We start from the raw sequence: 18,219 nt of genomic DNA on the forward strand, positions 1-18,219 counted from the left end.
CATTGTGTCAGACAGCGTTGTAATTTATGGAGATATCAACCGGTACGAATAAAATTTGGCAGTTGTGTGGAGTAGAACATGGAGCAGGTGTGCGAAGTAGAAGCAAGCGCGGCGGGTTCCTCGCGCCGTACCTATAGGTCAAATTATTATACTCGATTACCTTGGCGCAACATGGCGTAGGGGAGCTTTCCGCTTCAAAACTCTCAGCATATTGACTAAATGTCACTAATGTTTCAGCTGAGACAGCTCGGCAGTTAGTAACGATAGGAAGTTCAAGCCGCGGACACGACTATGCGGTAGGAGTTCTTGCAAGGAAGAACAATTGTTTTGTAAAATGCTTAGACGAGAGGTATACCGGTGCCTGTTTAAGCACAAAACCGAATTTGAGCGTGTTACAAGCAAACGCGTCGCGTGCTGATGTGCTGTAGCCACAGCAGCGCCACATTCGAAGCACAGCCAGAAGCATTATGAAAGGGAACACGGAAGCGCGTGGTTTTGCATAACGCTCCCACTAACAGGAGACGAGAGTGGGTGGCACCAGGGGCATGCTCGGAAAGAGCAGCCATCCGAACTTACTTTGTATGCGCCTTTGCCGCTGATTGTTATCACACGTAGGTTGCAGCGCTTTGCAAAGCGTGGAGGTCACATGCTCATGTATTCCCTCTCATATTGCTTTTAGCTGTACCTGATCTACTGTGCCGTATCAAGCACTTTATTTTCTTCCATCCTGCTCAAAAATAACAACCACAAAGTTGGTAATGACTGCCCCTTTCCAGACGCTGAGAAGTTGCTGGGCAGAATAATATAGCATAGCCCAATAGCGCGTTCAGATCGAATTGGGCGCAATTCTTACTGCAACACGTCTTCAAACGAAAACCGCGTTTCCGCCGATCCTCCCACGCCTTTAGTGGTCTCAGTTTGTTTTGTTCGGAAAATGCACCGGATTTCTGCATTCGGAAGAGCTTTAGAAAGTGCCTTGCTTTTTTTCATTTTTTTTTTCAAAAATGGATATGGCATCGTCTTGTCAACGGTTTGGAACTCCCATTGCAACCACCCCCTGAAACGGTTAAATAAAATATTGGTGATTTTATTTAATTAACTCGACGTTTAAACGCTTTTACTGATAATTACGCCCGCCGCGACTGAGTTTATTCCTGAAGAGATTTATTTTTCTATTTTTAAATTCCTTATTGCCGAGTAGTTATGAAAATGCTCGTTGAAACACCCGGTGGTCCACTAAAAAGTGGTGATAAGTTAAGCCACACTACGTGACTGACGACGGGCTAAAGATGGAAATGAGCGCACGTTATTTTGAGGGACGATTCTCCCGAAGCTGACAAAAGAAACATGCTGATGCAATCATCCCAAACGAACCTAACGTTGACATGTCGAATTCTGCAGGCCTTTCCTCACCATGAACGGCCTAACGTATTCGTGCTACCCATGCAACAAGGTCTTCAACGGTCCAGTTCCATACAAGAGCCACGTTAAGAGCAAGAAACATAATCTGAGGGTTTCCGGCGCGGAGGAACCTTTCAAGACCTCCTTGAAAGATTTGGGCGCTGACAGCGAAAGCTTGGCTTCCGGACCGCATGCAGCGCTGTTTCGCAAGTCGCAGCCATATTCATTCTGTGAGCTCTGTAAGGTTCGCCTCAACTCACGGACCTCCGAAGACATTCACTACAAGGTACGTCCTCTTCTATATGGTACGACTGATTTTATCACCTAATGTGTGTTCGTTTTTGGACAGGAAGCTAGTGCTGCAAGAAAAAAAGCTAGACAAGAGTCCTCGTGTGTGCGTGTTTGTCTGTTAATAATGAAAAAAGAAATCCCAGAGCACTGTGGAATGCACACTACAGAAATGCGAAAGCCTGAGCGTTGCTGGTGCATACGGTGCATCATTATCAACTAGACCGTCATTACCATTGCTAATATCATCATTGTCAGTATCACTAATTGCAGTGTCATTGTTATCGCTACTATCATCCTCACGGTAGACAAGGACAATGTGATGTGCAGTTCATGATCCTGGGCGTAGCGCAGACAGGATTTATTTTGCACTATCTTCTTCACGGTAGTGTGGCCGATGACGTCACCAGATGGTGATGTCACAATCTCGCGCTGTCCTGCGTAATCTCGCGAAGAAGTGTGACATTTCTCGTGGTCGGACGGACAGAGTCATGGCGGCGAGTACGAGCCTTTAAAGGCTTTCGCCTTAAAAATGAAGCACCATCCTCTACCCTCTCCCTTTTTTTCTACTGACCTAGCGAGTGTAGATTTTACTGCGTTATTGGCGAGCCGAGTGCCCTGCTAGAACATTTCTGCCAGACGCCAAAGTTTGGTTCCCAGGAATTAATGGCCGCTTTGCCGAATGGCTTCTCATCTCAGCTTTATACGAAGGCGCATAGTGTGAAGCTCTGATATTGCTGAAAGTGTATTACAGTACAGCCTGCTTTCTGTTTAGGCTACAATCGAATCGCTAATATTCAACGTGTTTCTTCTTTATCTAAGGCTATGTTTTGACCTGGCGTGGTCAGTAGTCACAAATAACCAGCCTATGACCCAAACTGCTGCCTATAAGTTAATAACAGAAGTTGTCCACCAGGCTGAGCCTTGGATGTCATTGGAGTCTGTCACATTAAAAAATCACTAGGGATGCGCAATTAAACTCTTATACACTAGGTGAGACTTTTTAATAATAACAAAAATATTTTCGAGACATTCTGTTCTAGTACACGATTGTAGATTGTTAAATTCTTACCTTTGTTCAGCCCATTGAAATGCTGCGTAAATGACTCGCGGCTGCTGCAGACACGATGTACCTCTCATGCTTTCTTTACATAATTCTAAAAATTAACACAAATCAGACATCGTACAAAGCATTAGTTATACGTAACATTTTCATGTGGCTCTCTTCGGCCACAGCTGCCCTTTCATACACGAGTCGCCATGATCATCGTTAGCATCAGTCAAACGTTCCCAGGCAAAAGTTTCCATTGCAGAGCTTGTAGGAGGCTTTAAGAGAGCGTGACTGTCGCTGAGGACAAATGCTTTTGGAGAGGTGCGGGAGAGGTTCGTGTTATGGAGTAAGTGTTGCTGTTGATGCTGATGATGAAGACCGCTGTTAATAGGTGCTTCTGAGGCTGAATATGTTAGAAATCATTAAATCGTTCTCAAGGTCGCCCAGAAGGATGATAGTATAGGTTTGTTTCCCAAGACGGATAAGCGATCAATTTTCTCGGGCTCCCCCCCCCCCCCCCCCCCCTTACCGAGCAGTTAAATCTACCTTAGGAAAACAATATGTGCGATGTTTTGAGAATAAAAAGGAAAAAATAAAAAAATGCCTCTGGGGAAGATATGCTATCATTTTAATCGTTATCACCCATGTTTAGGCAAGATGTTGCTTTCATAAAGAACGTTTTGCTTAAAAAGGATGATATCTAGGATTTATCGGCATGATTAGGGAGAAGCTGTCATAAGGACTCAGCTTAACCTTGAAATCTGCTTTGGTTGTTGTGGATTTTCCTTTAGAAGAGCGATGCGTGCAATCATAGCCAATGCACTAGGCCTGTTGCGTTTTATTCTTCATGAACTGATTACGCTGAAGGTTATCCCTGATGATGACCATTTGTCAGCATCTCGGTGTATTATAGCTGCACTACATAGTTTTTTTCCCTGGACGAAATGTTAGACAATTGTGCATACAACTTTGTGAAGTGTGCTGCCGGTCCGATGTACTGATGTACTTGAGTGCGCTATCGTCAAGAGTTTGACTATATGACAATAAATGGCACAAAAAAATCTGGAGTAAAGCCTCGCACAATTTTAGCCCTCATGACGAAGGGAAAGCGGGACCCACCTTGGAGGGAGCGGAGACAAGACTGAGCCCAAGCAGCACAAGACACCATCTCAATATTGGGAACCTCTTGGCGAAACCCGGCCCTGCAAGGAACTGCGTCTCCAGTGTCTCCCCAATATTGGCAACACCATTATGATAGTTTCAATGCTGGTTCTGATATTGCTGCTTGGGTGCATTCTCTTCAAGTCTTGTTCATTAGGCGTTGAGAAGAATTCTGCCCATTCTGCCCTATAATTTACTGCATGCGCAATCAGAGATGGCTCGCTGACTGGGAGGCTGTAGTTAGTTCTTAGGTAGACCTGCCGCGCACTCCTAGACCACCCGAGTGCAACGAGTGTGATCAGAAATTGATGCACAGTGTTGAGTGAAGACGTGTTTGCAGGCTTTAATTGCTTACCTTAATGTCCGCTATTCAGGCAAGCTTTACGGTTATAAAAAGAACGAATTTCTTGCGCTCTTTCAACCGACAACAGATGAAAAAATGAATACACACCAAAGTCGCTGACGCGCGGCATTGTGTTCGTTAACAAAACGCAGAATAATTACACCTATGAAAAAAAGCCAACAGAAAAGAACAGAAAACAGAAAAAATGCGAGTAATTTCTTTTTACCTCGATGCCTGTGCGTTGTTTTTCAGCGATGATGCAGCAACACAGTCAACTGTCGAATTGAACTTTACTATTCCCATCGCATTTCAGGGAAAAAAACACCAACAGAATCTAAGGAATGAGAGCTACAGGTGCCAGATCGTTGGTGGATCTGAACGCGAGGCGGCAGCGTCTGCATCATCACCGGGCCTTGAAACTGAAGGCGCGTCGTCCAACTGCACTCTTCACTGGAACTCACGCGAGAATCCGCCCTCACCCACGTACCCAAGACCATTACAAAGCGCTGAGTCTACCTCTTTGCCGGAGTGGGACCGATCGACGAAGCGGTCTGGGGTGACGTCTTCGCCTCCCGTCCTGGCAATGAAGCAGGGGCCGAAGTCCACTCCCACGACATCCTGGATCCCACCTACTCAGGAACGAGACCTGGACCCGTTCAGGGAGAGTGGAGGACAAGACCTTTCTTGCAAGCCGTGCGGTATTTTACTTTTCAAGAGCCTGGAGTACAAGCTAGAACACCTGAACACCACCGCCCACAAGCGCAAGGTGTCGCAGATTCTCGGGTACCCAGCAGCGACTGGGTACCTATGACATTGCAGAGATTAACCATCTCTGAATGTACGCGGCGACAGAGCCTTGGAATTTTGGGCCGTGCGCGGGGTCAAGCTGAAGAGAAGGACGACCGCTGCTGATTGCTTATTCTGTAGGTAGTTGTGTTGTGGATGTGCGCATTACTTCCTGGGACCCATTGCAAACTTTCAAACCACCATTCGTCACTGTGTTGTCCACTGAATGTCTAGATCTTTGGAAGCAACAGCTGGCCCCCGCTAACAACTGCCTTGAGGAGAAAGCTGGGTGTACTTGAAGCAGTTAATAATTGGCTGGCATCGGCGTGACGGCCAATCGAACAGCTGTGAAGTAGTTTTGTGCGCTTCAGGTGAGGGTTAGCTGAGGTCGGCCCTTCGCTTTTTGAATGAGACACTCATAAGTGGCAGCGAAGCAGCTTGCAGAGACTGTAGTGCGATCCTGTGTGTACTGCGGACTGTCGGGTTAACAGGCGTCACTTGCGCAACAGTCGTGTAGCCTGTGAAGGTATCTGCTGTTCTCAGCATTCCTGGTGCGTCTGTAACAAAGCTGAGTTACCCATCGTGTTCTTGATTGCCTCGCATCGGAGTGGTGGGCAATCAAGTTACGCGTTGTGGAGGGGGCAGCTTTCGAAACTGCTCTTTTTTGTATAGCTGATGCCGGTATCAGAATTCCTAACGCATTGCTTCTGCTAAGCTCAAATGAACTGCATGGGAGGAAGTAGTGCTGTATGTGCATAACTACCAAGAATAAAAGCTCTGAGAAGCCTGGAATAAACCGAGCAGTAAGGTTTGACTGCAGGTATTAAGGCGAAAGACTATTGGCTCATGCTGTCGTGAACAAAATGTGTCCCGCTTTTGCGGCGGCTCTGATTGGCCGAGGCGGGATGACCTCATAGAGGTCTCAACCAATCACAGAGCACCACCACAGTATACGCGAGTGCGTGCCTTATATAGTCATATGTCAATAATTATTCGATAAATAATTACTAATTGTTGACTAAGTAATTCGTCAATTACCTACTTAATGACTAATTATACAATTGCTAATTACTTAATTACTATTTAGAGCCAGTTGCGTAGCAGAATGCGGCACTCGGGCTTTCGCCTTTCACTACTTTATCGGTAAAGTCCCTCGTAATGTTTTGGCTCTTCACTTCAATTCCTGTTTTGCATGTTGACCTACTGTCTACAACAAACTTCATCTCACCGAAATTTCATTTCTGATCTCCGTCAGTGCGCTGTTGTCACGCAATTTTTTATGCCCATCTTTTTGTGCCATGTGCCACAAGATAGTTATGATGAGCTTGGTGGCGATGTGTCGCTGCCACTACTGATATAGGTTCTCTTGCGTTCCCTCAGTACACGTTAATCCTGGAGTAGCGATGTGCCGCTGCCACTACTGGTAATATACGTTGTCTTGCGCTCCTTCAGTAAACGCTAATCCTGGAATATGCTTGGGGCATTATACTCTGCTCTTCGAGTATAATTTTATATCAACCTTTACGTATGTACGCAGGGGACACACCAATCATTTTAGAAACCTTAATAGTTCGCGAAGACGATTCATTTGTGTCACGTACTACGAGAAAGCTGCCAGAAAATGACAAATGGCGTACGTTCATTTGCAACTATCCGGTGATAACTGTGCTCAATCTCGCAGCATGAACCCTGCTGCAGATTGTTTTCTTTCTAAAGGGGCATGGGGCGCACATTCGTGGTTGTTTATAGGACGAATCAAGCATCTCAGAAGTCTAGAAATTGCTCCAGGGTGCTAAATATTTTGAAGCAGGCACTGGCAAAGTTCGAATTGTTAGTCACCGTGTGGAACACGGATGTCCGGATGTCCACAGGGCCCTTACTGGCCTTATGTCACGCCTACTGGTAGAATGAGGTATAAATTTCGGTAATTAATAACTGAAAATGTGTCCGGGACTATCCTACATGCCCGAGTGTCAACAGCGCACTGTGTAAATGGTCAGGTACAGTGTTTGGTAATTACATCATTAACGATTAGTAATAGATGCCCTTCGTTCACTGCGTGCTTGTTTCTGAAGCCTCCTGCAAGCACGTTCCCAGACCGTATAAAAAAAAAGGAAACTTTTCTTATTTTAGCCACCTGGACTACTGATAGTCCCTGTTGACGTGATATAGTCCTGCGTTAAAGCTCTCGGAGAAAGTACGAATGAGACTGGCTAAACAGGAACTTAATGGTCACTGGGGGTTTTCCCAGAATAGGCATCCGCTGAGGCTGCGCTAAGAAATATTTTAGAAAGAATGCCTCGACCAGAACTGTGTGGTTTTACGTTGTTGCTTGACTAGTTCACTGACACATTGAGAAGTTTTCGTCCAGAGTTTGCTCTAGCTACTTAGAGGTTTGGAGGCCAACGAAGGGTCGCTAAGTGATATGTTATAAGCTTGCAGCACCAGCAGAGAAAAGGCATGAGAAAAGGCTCTTATGCACCTTACAGAAACGATCTAATTACCATGACAGTGCAGTGTTTATGGGTCTATAAGAGTATATATGCGTCTATAAGAATGGTTTGTCTGAACTAGAACGGCTATGCAGATACAATAGGAAACGCTGCTAAGTAGACGTGGTTACGCGTCACGTTTCATAGCAGACCTATTTGTGACTCTCTAATATCGAGCGTTATTACTGCATGCGTGTATGACGACATGGTGTCTTGTTATCGACTGAGATAGGGATGAACTCAGGGAATTTTATGATTTCAATTAATACCCAGCGTTATTACCGCAGGCGTGTATGGCGACATGGTGTCTTATTATCGACTGGGATAGGGATGAACTCAGGGGATTTTATGATTTCAGTTAATACCCAGCGTTATTACCGCATGCGTGTATGACGACATGGTGTCTTGTTATCGACTGGGATAGGGATGAACTCAGGGGATTTTATTTTATTTCAATTAAATTCCAGTTCATTCTGACGTCGTCTTACAGTTCCGTTGCCGCACGCCGTTGCGGCCGCTGGAATCAGTGAAACAGGTCGGCAGATGACAAGGGTGGAATAGAGAGACAAAATTCTGTCTTGGTGGCTTTAAGTTTAAGGCGCGGTAAATTGCTTTGAGAAGACATTGCACTGAAGAAGGCAACCTCGTTATTCTCGCTTAAAACCAACATTCATGATTAGGAATTTACGAAGGTGTTTGTTGTACGAGAGGGTGGATAAATTTACGAGAGCGTAAAAAAAAAAAAGAAAAAAAAAGCTCTAAGGCGCTCAACTTTATCGGTTAAAAATGAACCGGGGGTGCACAGACAACTTTCCGCTAGTCTTCACAACGTGCTAAACTGACTGTCGCTTGGCCTTGATCCCCTCTACAACTGGAAGCGACAGATTTGTATCGTACACTTGCAATTCGCTCTTTGTACGAGAGGTACTTCGCCTTCGATGTTACTGATTTCAATACGTCTTCACAGTGAGCGTCACCCGTCTACCACAACCGCTGTCACGCAGGCCGTTTTCATTCGCATATATATTAGTTGTCCCTTCGCGTATTTCTTTTAACCCTTATGAAAAGCAATACGTTTTAACTCAAACAAAGCTGCCACTAGAGAGATAAAAAAGAGAGAGATTATCAGAGAAAAAACGAGAGGTTGCCATGGAATTTTAAAAAGCGCGAATCTCTCTAAGCTGACCGCAGAAACAGTATCTAACGACCGTCGCTATGCTGGATTTGTCGAGGCTCCTCTTTACTGTCATGCGAATTTCCAGTAGCGTGACGCTTACAAGTGTTTGTTTTATTAAGGTTACTGACACTAAACATGGTCTTCGCCTCGAAGCTTGTCTGGAACACTGTCCCGTGTCCGTTTGGAGAAGGTTGTTTTAAAGTCCACATTGTAGGATTCTGCACTGACCAGAGTGCACGGTGGCTGCTCTATTGTTCTTTCTTTTTTTTCTGGGGGAGGCGAAGAGAGCACTATCGTTTCCAAAAGTGCCATTTTTAAGAGACGTAATGGCCAATAAAATCGCTCAGGTGGGAAATTCCTTAGCCGTTGCTCCTGTTCACGCTCAGAAAGCTCATAAAAGATGAAGGACTCGACTCGAAGCCTTCCCATAATACTGCTGTTCAAAAAATTTCAGCCGCAGATATTTCGGTGCATTAGACAACAGGAAAAAGAAAACACTTCAACAAAACGGGATGAACATTTTATTTCGCGTAAGCTACATTTTCAGAGCTCTATAATCCGAAAAACAGTGTCGGCGCTGACGAATAGAAAGCTGCGTTTTAAGTGAAGTAACCAAAGAGGTGCCGGACTTTGCTGCTGGTCGGTTTAGTGCTATTTACTGCATATATACGCGCATTGAATCGCGTTCAATGAAAAAGGGCATCGATGAACGAACACGCACCCATTTAACGAACTTTCTTAAATGACAAAATGCGCTGAAATATGAGAGTGATGATGATTTGAAATGCGTACTTTCGTTACAGTATGTTACTCCGACATCATGGGTTATCTCTTCACCCCCTACCTTCAGAAAAAAATAAAAAAATAAACAGATAACCAAACAAAGCTGTGCAGTCATACGTGCACGGTTAACTGATCGCTAATATTTGTCTTGAGTGGTCAAGGATCATTTGTGTAGCTATAGTAGTAAGCGAGTCTGACCAAAAGTTGGAAGCCAGAAAGTTAATCTTTGGCATTTTTCCGGCGCGTAATAAGAAATATTTCTAACAGTCTCACTGCGAATTCACAAAAGGGGCGCGATATAATATTGCGCGTGGCTTGCTCCAAAGGCATGGTGTATCTCAAAGGCAACCAAAAAGATTTCAAAATTTGCTGAGTTCAGAGGGTTGGTTGGTTTGGTTGGTTTGTGGAGTTTAACGTCCCAAAGCGACTCAGGCTATGAGAGACGCCGTAGTAGAAGACTCCGGAAATTTCGACCACCTGGGGTTCTTTAACCTGCACTGAATGAGTTGAATTGGCAGATAAAGCGTGCATTCTCTTTCTTTCTTTTTTTTTTAAAGAACGGTGACTCAATAGCCGAATAAAATCGCTACAGCTGTTAGGATTTTCGTAGCATATAATGACATCATCCACGTTGCCGTAACTTTTAAAACGCTAAACATTCGCATTAAAGCAATAAATTCAATGTCATCAAAAGATAAAACCCTCGGAGCGTTGCTTACAGGCGTCCGACGACGCACGGTAGGGCGTAGGTGATGGAAGCGGAAATTTGAAATCCCATTATTCGTGACGTCACCACCGAGCTTCTGCGCACTTAACGATTGCTGTGAGAAAAAGCTTGAGATTGAGTTGTGCATTACGTCATCGCTTTAAATACTAGAGCAAAACGCCTCAAAGCTTTTCGTACAACTGATATAATTTTGAATCCTTGTATTCACTGTATTCACGAGAAGCATTTCAGCTGCCCATCCCAACATCACTTCGCAGAGCTTGCACTACGTAGTCTGTGTGGCATTTGTAAATTGCAGCTAGATATCGCCGCAGTATAGATTGCGTATGGTCAGCCACTCATGTTTCCTTGGGCTCCGTGCAACAGACTGCACAGATGAAAATTTTCATCGGTAGATAAAAGTGCTCACAGCAGCCAGAAGAACGAGAAATTCTGGTGGAGGAAATGAAATAGCATTGTGCCTAACGGTTGAATGTGTACTTTGTGCGCTTCAGTGTCAGTTCATCGACGGGCCAGTGCTCAAGTGCATTCTGGTTCCTCTTGAGTTCCATCTCCACAGAGTGATGAACAATGGCGACCGCTATGGACTGGCTGAAGACATTGACGCATGTCCGGCAACGGTTCCTAATGGCAGAAAAAAAGAAAGAGAACATCTAAGTTTCAGGAAATGCTCACTCTGCCTCCGAGTTAATTTTTGACATTTCAGGCCACTTCACATCTCATCTGTGCATAAATTAATATTACCCCACGATGCCAGTTTTTCTTTTCATCTTAGATAAAAGGTGCGGGGCTCAGACGGCTCGCAAGTCACACTGTAGCACTTCATGCTACACTTCATGATAAAGTGTCGCTTGCGAGGTACAACGTAGCATGAAGTGTAGCATGAAATGTAGCATATGTTTGAAACACACAAATGCACCCTCATTATGCTTGCGCTCTCCCACTGAAGACGAACGCCAGCTCCAACTCCAGAAAGTGTCATTTTCATCACAATATTCGAGTGTAATAATTCACTTTAAGGAGCTCTGTGGTAGAGAAGATTGGTGAAGATCGCACAAAGGCGACACTTCAAATATCAACCGTCCATGGAATCTCTTCTGGCATAGAAAATACGAGCGGTGAGTCAATAACGAGATAACTTACATAATCCAGTCGACAGCCAACAGGAGACCGATGTGCGATGGACCGATGCCCCCTGCCTTGAGCACCAGGATCATTGTGATGACGCCCGCGTTGGGTATGCCTCGGTTCGCAAAACTGGTCAGCGCAGCGGCAACGCTGAAATGCAATTGAGAAGGTTAAACAGCAATTACCACGATATAACAACCTAAAATGGTGTTTACTGTACCTCAGACTTGACCCGAATATAGTTCCGTAAAATTGATTGAATAGGTTGGGTTTCTAACTCTTCCGAATTTTGCACACATTCGCTAGCAAACCAAGCAAGATTGAAGCTTTGGCTGAGTGAGTGCTCAAAGTAAATGTCGTTTTGCTTCTAACGAATTCAGTCACAAACATTGGGACAAGAGTCTTGAGGTAACAGCGCGGAACACAGGACGGGAGCACAAGGTTAGAGGACGACACAACGAGCGCTGACTTTCAACAACCTGGTTGTTGAAAGTCAGCGCTCGTTGTGTCGTCCTCTAATCTTGTGCTCCCGTCCTGTGCTCCGCGCTGTTACCTCAAGATGCATAACCAACATGCCCAAGCTGCTATTCTAGGGACAAGAGTGTTCTTCGGGTTTTCTAGTAAATAGCGTACCCCAGTCAGCAATATTTCTCAAACTAGCTAACTAGGTAGCCCGTGCTTCTGTGCAGTCACATGGCCCAATTTTATATATCTGCTCTTATGGGAGTCAAAAGTGGTGCAACGGCTGCCTGATTTGGTGAATATCTTCCTTCAATCATCAGAAGTATATATTAAACATGTGCAAAAACTGTTCACTGGCGCGTGCATGCATGTACAAAATGAACCGTTAATTTTTTAGTCATAAACGAAAGCACTTTTTTTCTCAGTCATGTACTGAAAACTTGTGCGCGGATTTCATATTTTTCTGTATATTAATGACTAGCGAAAGTGGTTCAGTTACTTCTTGTATTGATAACAAGCACAAGGATGTCAGCGGCAAGATTTTGTGCCGTGTTCAACACAGGCTTAACATTTAGAACTGAGTTGCTAGCAAATAGCAATATTTTGACGTTTCTAGATTGGAAACTGGTGTTCCTAATGCTCAAGTGATCAAGTTGTATGTTGTTAGCCCCAAGAGGATCCTTTTACGTATCAGTAAAAGCTTGCCTGGGAAAACCTTGCCTGTTTCCCAGGCAAGCTTTTCTATAACAATTTAAAAGCATTTCGTGGCTGATTCGAGTAAAGGCTAGAATTTATTTTCAATTGCATTATATAATTCAAAATCGAAATTCGCGTTGCGCACAAAATTTCATTTCGTACGCCCCAAAAAATCTCGCATAATATCGATATTGAAGAAAAATTGGAGTCATACAGACTACCAGCTCTGGGAATTACTGTTCAGGATGATAAGATGTTCATGCGCTGTATTTCTCAGCCGGTGCTTCTTTTAAGGCAATACCGTTGATTAACGGCACTTTACCTAATACTGTCGAAGATATACGCTACTGACAAGTCGCTCTACTTTGGCGTACCAAATGGCCAGGTAATGAGCAAAGTCCAGCTCGATGCCGCTGAGGTTGGCGATGAAGATGGTACCAATGGCGGCATAGAGGGCGGTGCCGTCCAGGTTGAAGGCCGAAGCGATGGGTGCCACGAACCGCGTGACGCGCCGGTCCAGCTTGTTGTTCTGCTCGAGGCACATGAAGGTCACCGGAAGAGTGGCCACACTGCACAATGGAGCAGACACCGCAGTATGTGATGCATTTAACATTACTTAATGCGGTACCCCCCATAAACATTAACATCTCTGCCCGCTGGGCCTTTGGGACCCAAGGCAGCCTGATTACATTCCGACGTGAGTGCGGTGTAAAGATAGACATGACAATTAAGGGTCAGTCAGGAAAGCTACTTTAAAGTTTCGGTCTGAGTAAAAAAGCCGATTGTGTGGTTCTTTCTTGTTGTGTTAAATTTTGTCCACTGCAAAAAAAAAAAAAAAAAAAAAAAAAAAAAAAAAAAAAACAAGCCTTATTACTGGTAGAAGTGGTTTTAAAGATTGTATACACCGCTCTAAAGAAATTATTCACTTCAAGCCCAAGGACACTGTGATTTGCATCGGGAAATGTTTGCTTGTGCAGACTGGCCTCGTGGATCGGCGCAGTAAATTGTCTTATAATTGTTACTTCTCCACCCAAACGGCAGGTGGTAGCGATAAAAATATTTCACTTCTTTTTGAAATTCTCCAGCTTAAATAAGAACTTATTTAACTGAAAGTAGCCGAATGTATGTGCGATACATCGATAACAAGACAACCTAAATTGGTCCTCAACATGCATTTGAAAGAAAAAGGTAAGCAAATGTTTCTCGTCCATGTTTTAAGTCAACAAAGGATTAAAAATCACCGCACAACAATCAAAGACACTGTGACTCTGAGTGCAAGTCGAAACTCGCTTCACATCCACCAACTCTTCTGGAAGTAACAAGCAACCGTTTGACGGCACACTATAACGGACCTTGGTGTGACCGCCTGACGAAGCACCGAAAAACTGATAGTATTGTAGACGTGGTTTAAAGCTCAATCTACCCCTACTGTAGAGCTGTCGACAGCGTTTACGACTGGACGAGTTGTATATCGAACCATCTGAAAACGAGCCAGAAGACACAACACAGGAAAAGAGACCTCCAGCCTTGCGTTGTGCTCTTCTCTTTCCAAGCGGCACAATCATTGGCCCAGTATTGATTTTGCATTGGTATTGCACTGGTCCTTGGTTGGACCAGATATTTCCAACACATTACAATGGTTTGTGCTTCTTGGGTTCTCATATGTTCTGCCTTCTGGCTGGCATTAAGATCTGCAATAGTGCTCGTCGCGGGTGTGTGACACCGCGAAACTGGCCAGATATCCTTTGAATACCAGCATTGCAAGTTAAGTGAAAATTATTTGTGGATTTGTAGACAAAGAAAAATTTTCAGAGAAAAGGGAATTAAAAAAAGAAATCCCTGTGAGAAAGGATATAGTCTCGATAACGCATAAGCAAGCGGTTTATTTGATGAGCAGTTGACAATGTTCTTCTATTTTCTTTTTTGTTCTTTTGTCGCTTATTCCGTCTTAACTTAATGCACGCTGGAGGTATCCTATGCGATAACAGATGTGATAATATCACTGAAAAATAGCTGAGGTAGCAAGGGGAGCGCTTACTGAGACGTTCTGGGACGCGTAAGGCAGCAGAGAGATCGAGAAGAAGACGACGAAAACCCCTGGGCCACTAGCATGTTCAAGGTTAGCCAAAATATGTCCGGTTATGCAGTCTGGCCGCTTCCACGAGACTGATTGGAAATGTGACGGTATTGAGCTCAGGTTAAGAGGACGTGCACAAGGCCATCTCGGAGATGACGAACTTAAAGAGGAGCAACAGTGCTGACTAGCGAACTAGCTTCAACCTCACTTTTTGTCTAGACGACTTGATCATGAGTGGAAGATCCGCGAAATAAAATGCCGGACGGATGTGTACAAAACCTCGTTTTTTCCACTGACGATCAATGAGTGGAACCGGCTGCCAGCTGGCATCACTGAGTGCTGCACTTAAAATTTATTTCGGGCTTTTGTATCGGATGTGTGACGTGGCGCCCAGTTCTCTTGCGTGTGTTTCCTTCATTACTTTGTTTTTGAGTGTTTTCATCACTTTGTTCGTCGCGCAGTTGCCCCCTTTAGATGCATGTTTTTCATTCTGCATTATCACTTGTGTCGTGTTATTTTCTACACCTTTTTGTATTTTATCACTGGCGTTCCCAGCAAGATTACTTGTCATCTCCCCCCCCCCCCCCCCTGAAATAATGCCTTCGGGCGCTGCAGGAACTTGTAATAAATAAATAAAAATAAAAATTCTCCCATTAAAACGTTAAAGACCCCCGGTAGTCGAAATTTCAGGAGTCCTCAACTACGGCGTCTCTGATAGTCTGAGTCGCTTTGGGACGTTAAACCCCACAAACTAACCAAACCAACCAACTATATTCCCCCATTGTCTGCGCCTAGAGATGACGAGCCAATACTGGTGACGCCGTAGTGGAGGGCTCCGGAAATGTCGACCACCTGGGGTTCCTATACTGGCCACTTGATGCACTGGAGATTTTCTTTACAAGACGCAATGCCGGCGCCGGGTACACGAGAGATTTCGAACGCAGCGTTCATCGAAAATCTGCAGTTGCGGATACTTACCTGTCTGATGTGCCGAAGGCTGTGACGAACGCGTGCAGCAGGTTCTTGGCGAACACAAGCGGGTTCTTGCGCACGAAGGCCCAGTAGATGAGCGGAAGCACGATTAATGAGTGGATCGCCAGGCCCGTCATGACGGTGCCGATGTAGGCGCCTACGTTGATGGCCTGTTCGCCCAGGGCGTCGCCGCGACCGATGGACGCAGACAGCAGGAACACTACGCCGATGGGGAAGTACCTGTCCGCGCATGGATGAAGCATAGTCATTGTCACTCCAGACGAAGGATAGGCTCCCCAACCGCCCTAGGCCATGACACCAACTTTCACTGGGGGAAGGCAAACGCCAGAATGGTGACTAATTAAGTATTATAATCAAGAGCGATAACTAAAATTCAGTAGATAGAGCCTGCAATTTATGCACATGAACTGGTCGGCAACCTTCCTGCTTGTGCTTCCGTCATTTTCTCTTCTCTTTTTGTACGTGACAGTAAACACTTTCACGTCGACTCCTTGCGTTTGTTGTTGTTGTTGTTGTGGCTGTAGGAAGAAGGAAAAAGAAAAATGCACGGGCCTGCTACTGGCTCTGTAGCTGAGCCATCTCCGCTGCCTCGTGCAGACAGAAGAGAAAATACAGAAGAAAGAAAAGGAAGAGGGGGTGAAAGACGCGCGCCGCAACAACAGCCGCCGTCCACCGCCGAAACGGTGGCGTGTGCAATGACGGCCTACAACAGATAAAAATTCTGTGGCAGGCTAACCCCCGCCGCAAGCGGCGGTGACCTACCTGTCTCAGCCCCATCAGGGGAGCACAATTCCCTTGCGTTTTCGGCGTAGCAAGAAGAGCTTTATAGAAAACACAGAGAAAGCAGTGAGACGCGGCGCTGAGTTGACGTCCTGCTACTGATGCTGATGTGGCGACCAGTGCTATGCCTGTGTAAGCCACTGCAGCCGAAGACGTCCGCAGAGCCTCGGATGTTGAGCCGTTACGGCACCAGAGCGCGCCGCTGCCAATAACGCGAGGGGTGAGGTGCATTTCGCTTCTAAGTTTATTGTTCACGTAAAATTTGTTCCACGGTTAATATTAAGTGCAGATATAGAACCCTGAACAGGTTGCGAGATGTCGTCACAAATATAAAATTAACTGGTCGCCTCTGTACTACCTATAAACCGAGCGTACGCATAATAAAAAAAAATGCATTTTACAGAGGGCAAGTCGCAAAAACGGACGAGGCGCTAGATTCGAATACATTTGTTGTCAGTCTAGGCGGGCCCGGCGAGAGCAGCCTGCCAGAAGTTTTACTTTCAGCATGAGTCGGTCGTGGACTGATTCAGATATTCGCTGGAAATTTCGGCAGATTCTTTGCAGCGGCAGCGGATTTCGCTAGCTCTCAGGGGCGAATGCTCACGCATGCAAATACACATTAAATGCCGTAAATACAACATAAATGCTCTACAAAAGATAGTGAACAAAATGCAATAAGGAGAACCCATACGTTCGTATGCACGAAAGAAAGAAATATACGTCGGGTGTAAACTAATGTATATAATCCTCCTTGTTGCATAAAGGACGAAACATCGAAACTCGCTACTCCGTTGTTGGGTCGAAGCCGTAGAAGACTTACTACGGAGCTTTTCATCAAGTGGCTAGATTGGATGATTGTAAAGTATTCGCGGTGCTTTAGCGTTATCCACCGAGTCGTATGACTAAGTTATTCGAAAAAGCATTTGCGTGCATAGCTCGGTCGCATGAATTTGGGGAATCATGACGTTATACATTGTGGGCCAGGTATTGGACTCTGTGGTGGGCAAGTGCTGGCCAGGGGGTGGTCACATAGTAGCGAAGAAACTATTTGCTGTGGTGTAGCTATAATCGCCTGAGTTGGCCGCCATCTTGAATTTGAGTGCGGACAAGAAAGCAGAAAATGTACGTAGTAAGAGCTAACGCTCTTAAGAGGGATACCTTCAAACTCATCGGCCGACTAGTGATAAGCTTGACTGTTTCTGGAAGACCGCGTGACGTGAAATGACCATATCAATTAAAGCACCAGTGAGTGATGGGATTATTGAAGGTATGCTCAGAAGGCGATAAAGTTAAAGTATGATAATGACAGCGCTCATCCCACTCTGCGCTTTTTCGAGTGTCAGGCGCGCGGTGAACAACTCACCACATGACGAGGTAGGCAAGCTTCATGCTCATCACATTGAGGATGGAAAAGAAGTCCACCATGATGACGGCCATCTCACCCATGAAGCCCGACATGAGACCGAAGACGGAGCAGAAGACGATGATACCTGCTCAGAAGAAGAAACCTGTTTACCTATTTAGAAACTAAAGGCGAGTCTTGATAATTATGCGACCAATATGGAATTTTTTCATCCTATACTAACACAATTATCGCTATCCACATTATTATCCACTAATCTATTTATAACCAGTTAGCAAGAACAGAACCGAAGCAACTACAAATACTTATTATGACGGTCAGTATGACGATGCTGCGTGTGAGCGGCCGGGGAAGCTGTATTGAGGTGTAGCTCATACTGAACGCGATAGTACCATGTCAAGGACTTACTCATCTAACCGCTTTATGCTCCAAGGGAGGCTCATTTCTCAAGGCAGCGAACTAAACGAAGGTCATAGAAAAAGATACGCTCCTAGATCATTTAACGGGCTCT

The 18,219-nt window shown here is 45.0% G+C and overlaps 1 protein-coding gene across 1 annotated transcript in view; it reads right to left on the minus strand.

The window, feature by feature from the left end:
• Positions 1-9,203: 9,203 nt before the first annotated feature.
• Positions 9,204-18,219, minus strand: part of LOC146173639 (excitatory amino acid transporter 2-like) — a 51,593-nt gene continuing 42,577 nt past the window's right edge. Inside the window, exons 7-11 of the mRNA XM_084583951.1 lie at positions 17,709-17,835; positions 15,551-15,784; positions 12,870-13,064; positions 11,353-11,487; positions 9,204-10,833 (exon numbers count right to left, since the gene is read on the minus strand). Of these exons, the coding sequence (XP_084440077.1) occupies positions 10,671-10,833; positions 11,353-11,487; positions 12,870-13,064; positions 15,551-15,784; positions 17,709-17,835 (854 nt within the window). The 3' untranslated portion in view covers positions 9,204-10,670. The remainder of the gene's footprint in view (positions 10,834-11,352; positions 11,488-12,869; positions 13,065-15,550; positions 15,785-17,708; positions 17,836-18,219) is intronic.

The sequence above is a fragment of the Amblyomma maculatum genome, chromosome 11, assembly GCF_055883805.1.
Source record: "Amblyomma maculatum isolate TAMU_Amacu chromosome 11, ASM5588380v1, whole genome shotgun sequence".
Taxonomy (NCBI): Eukaryota; Metazoa; Arthropoda; class Arachnida; order Ixodida; family Ixodidae; genus Amblyomma; species Amblyomma maculatum.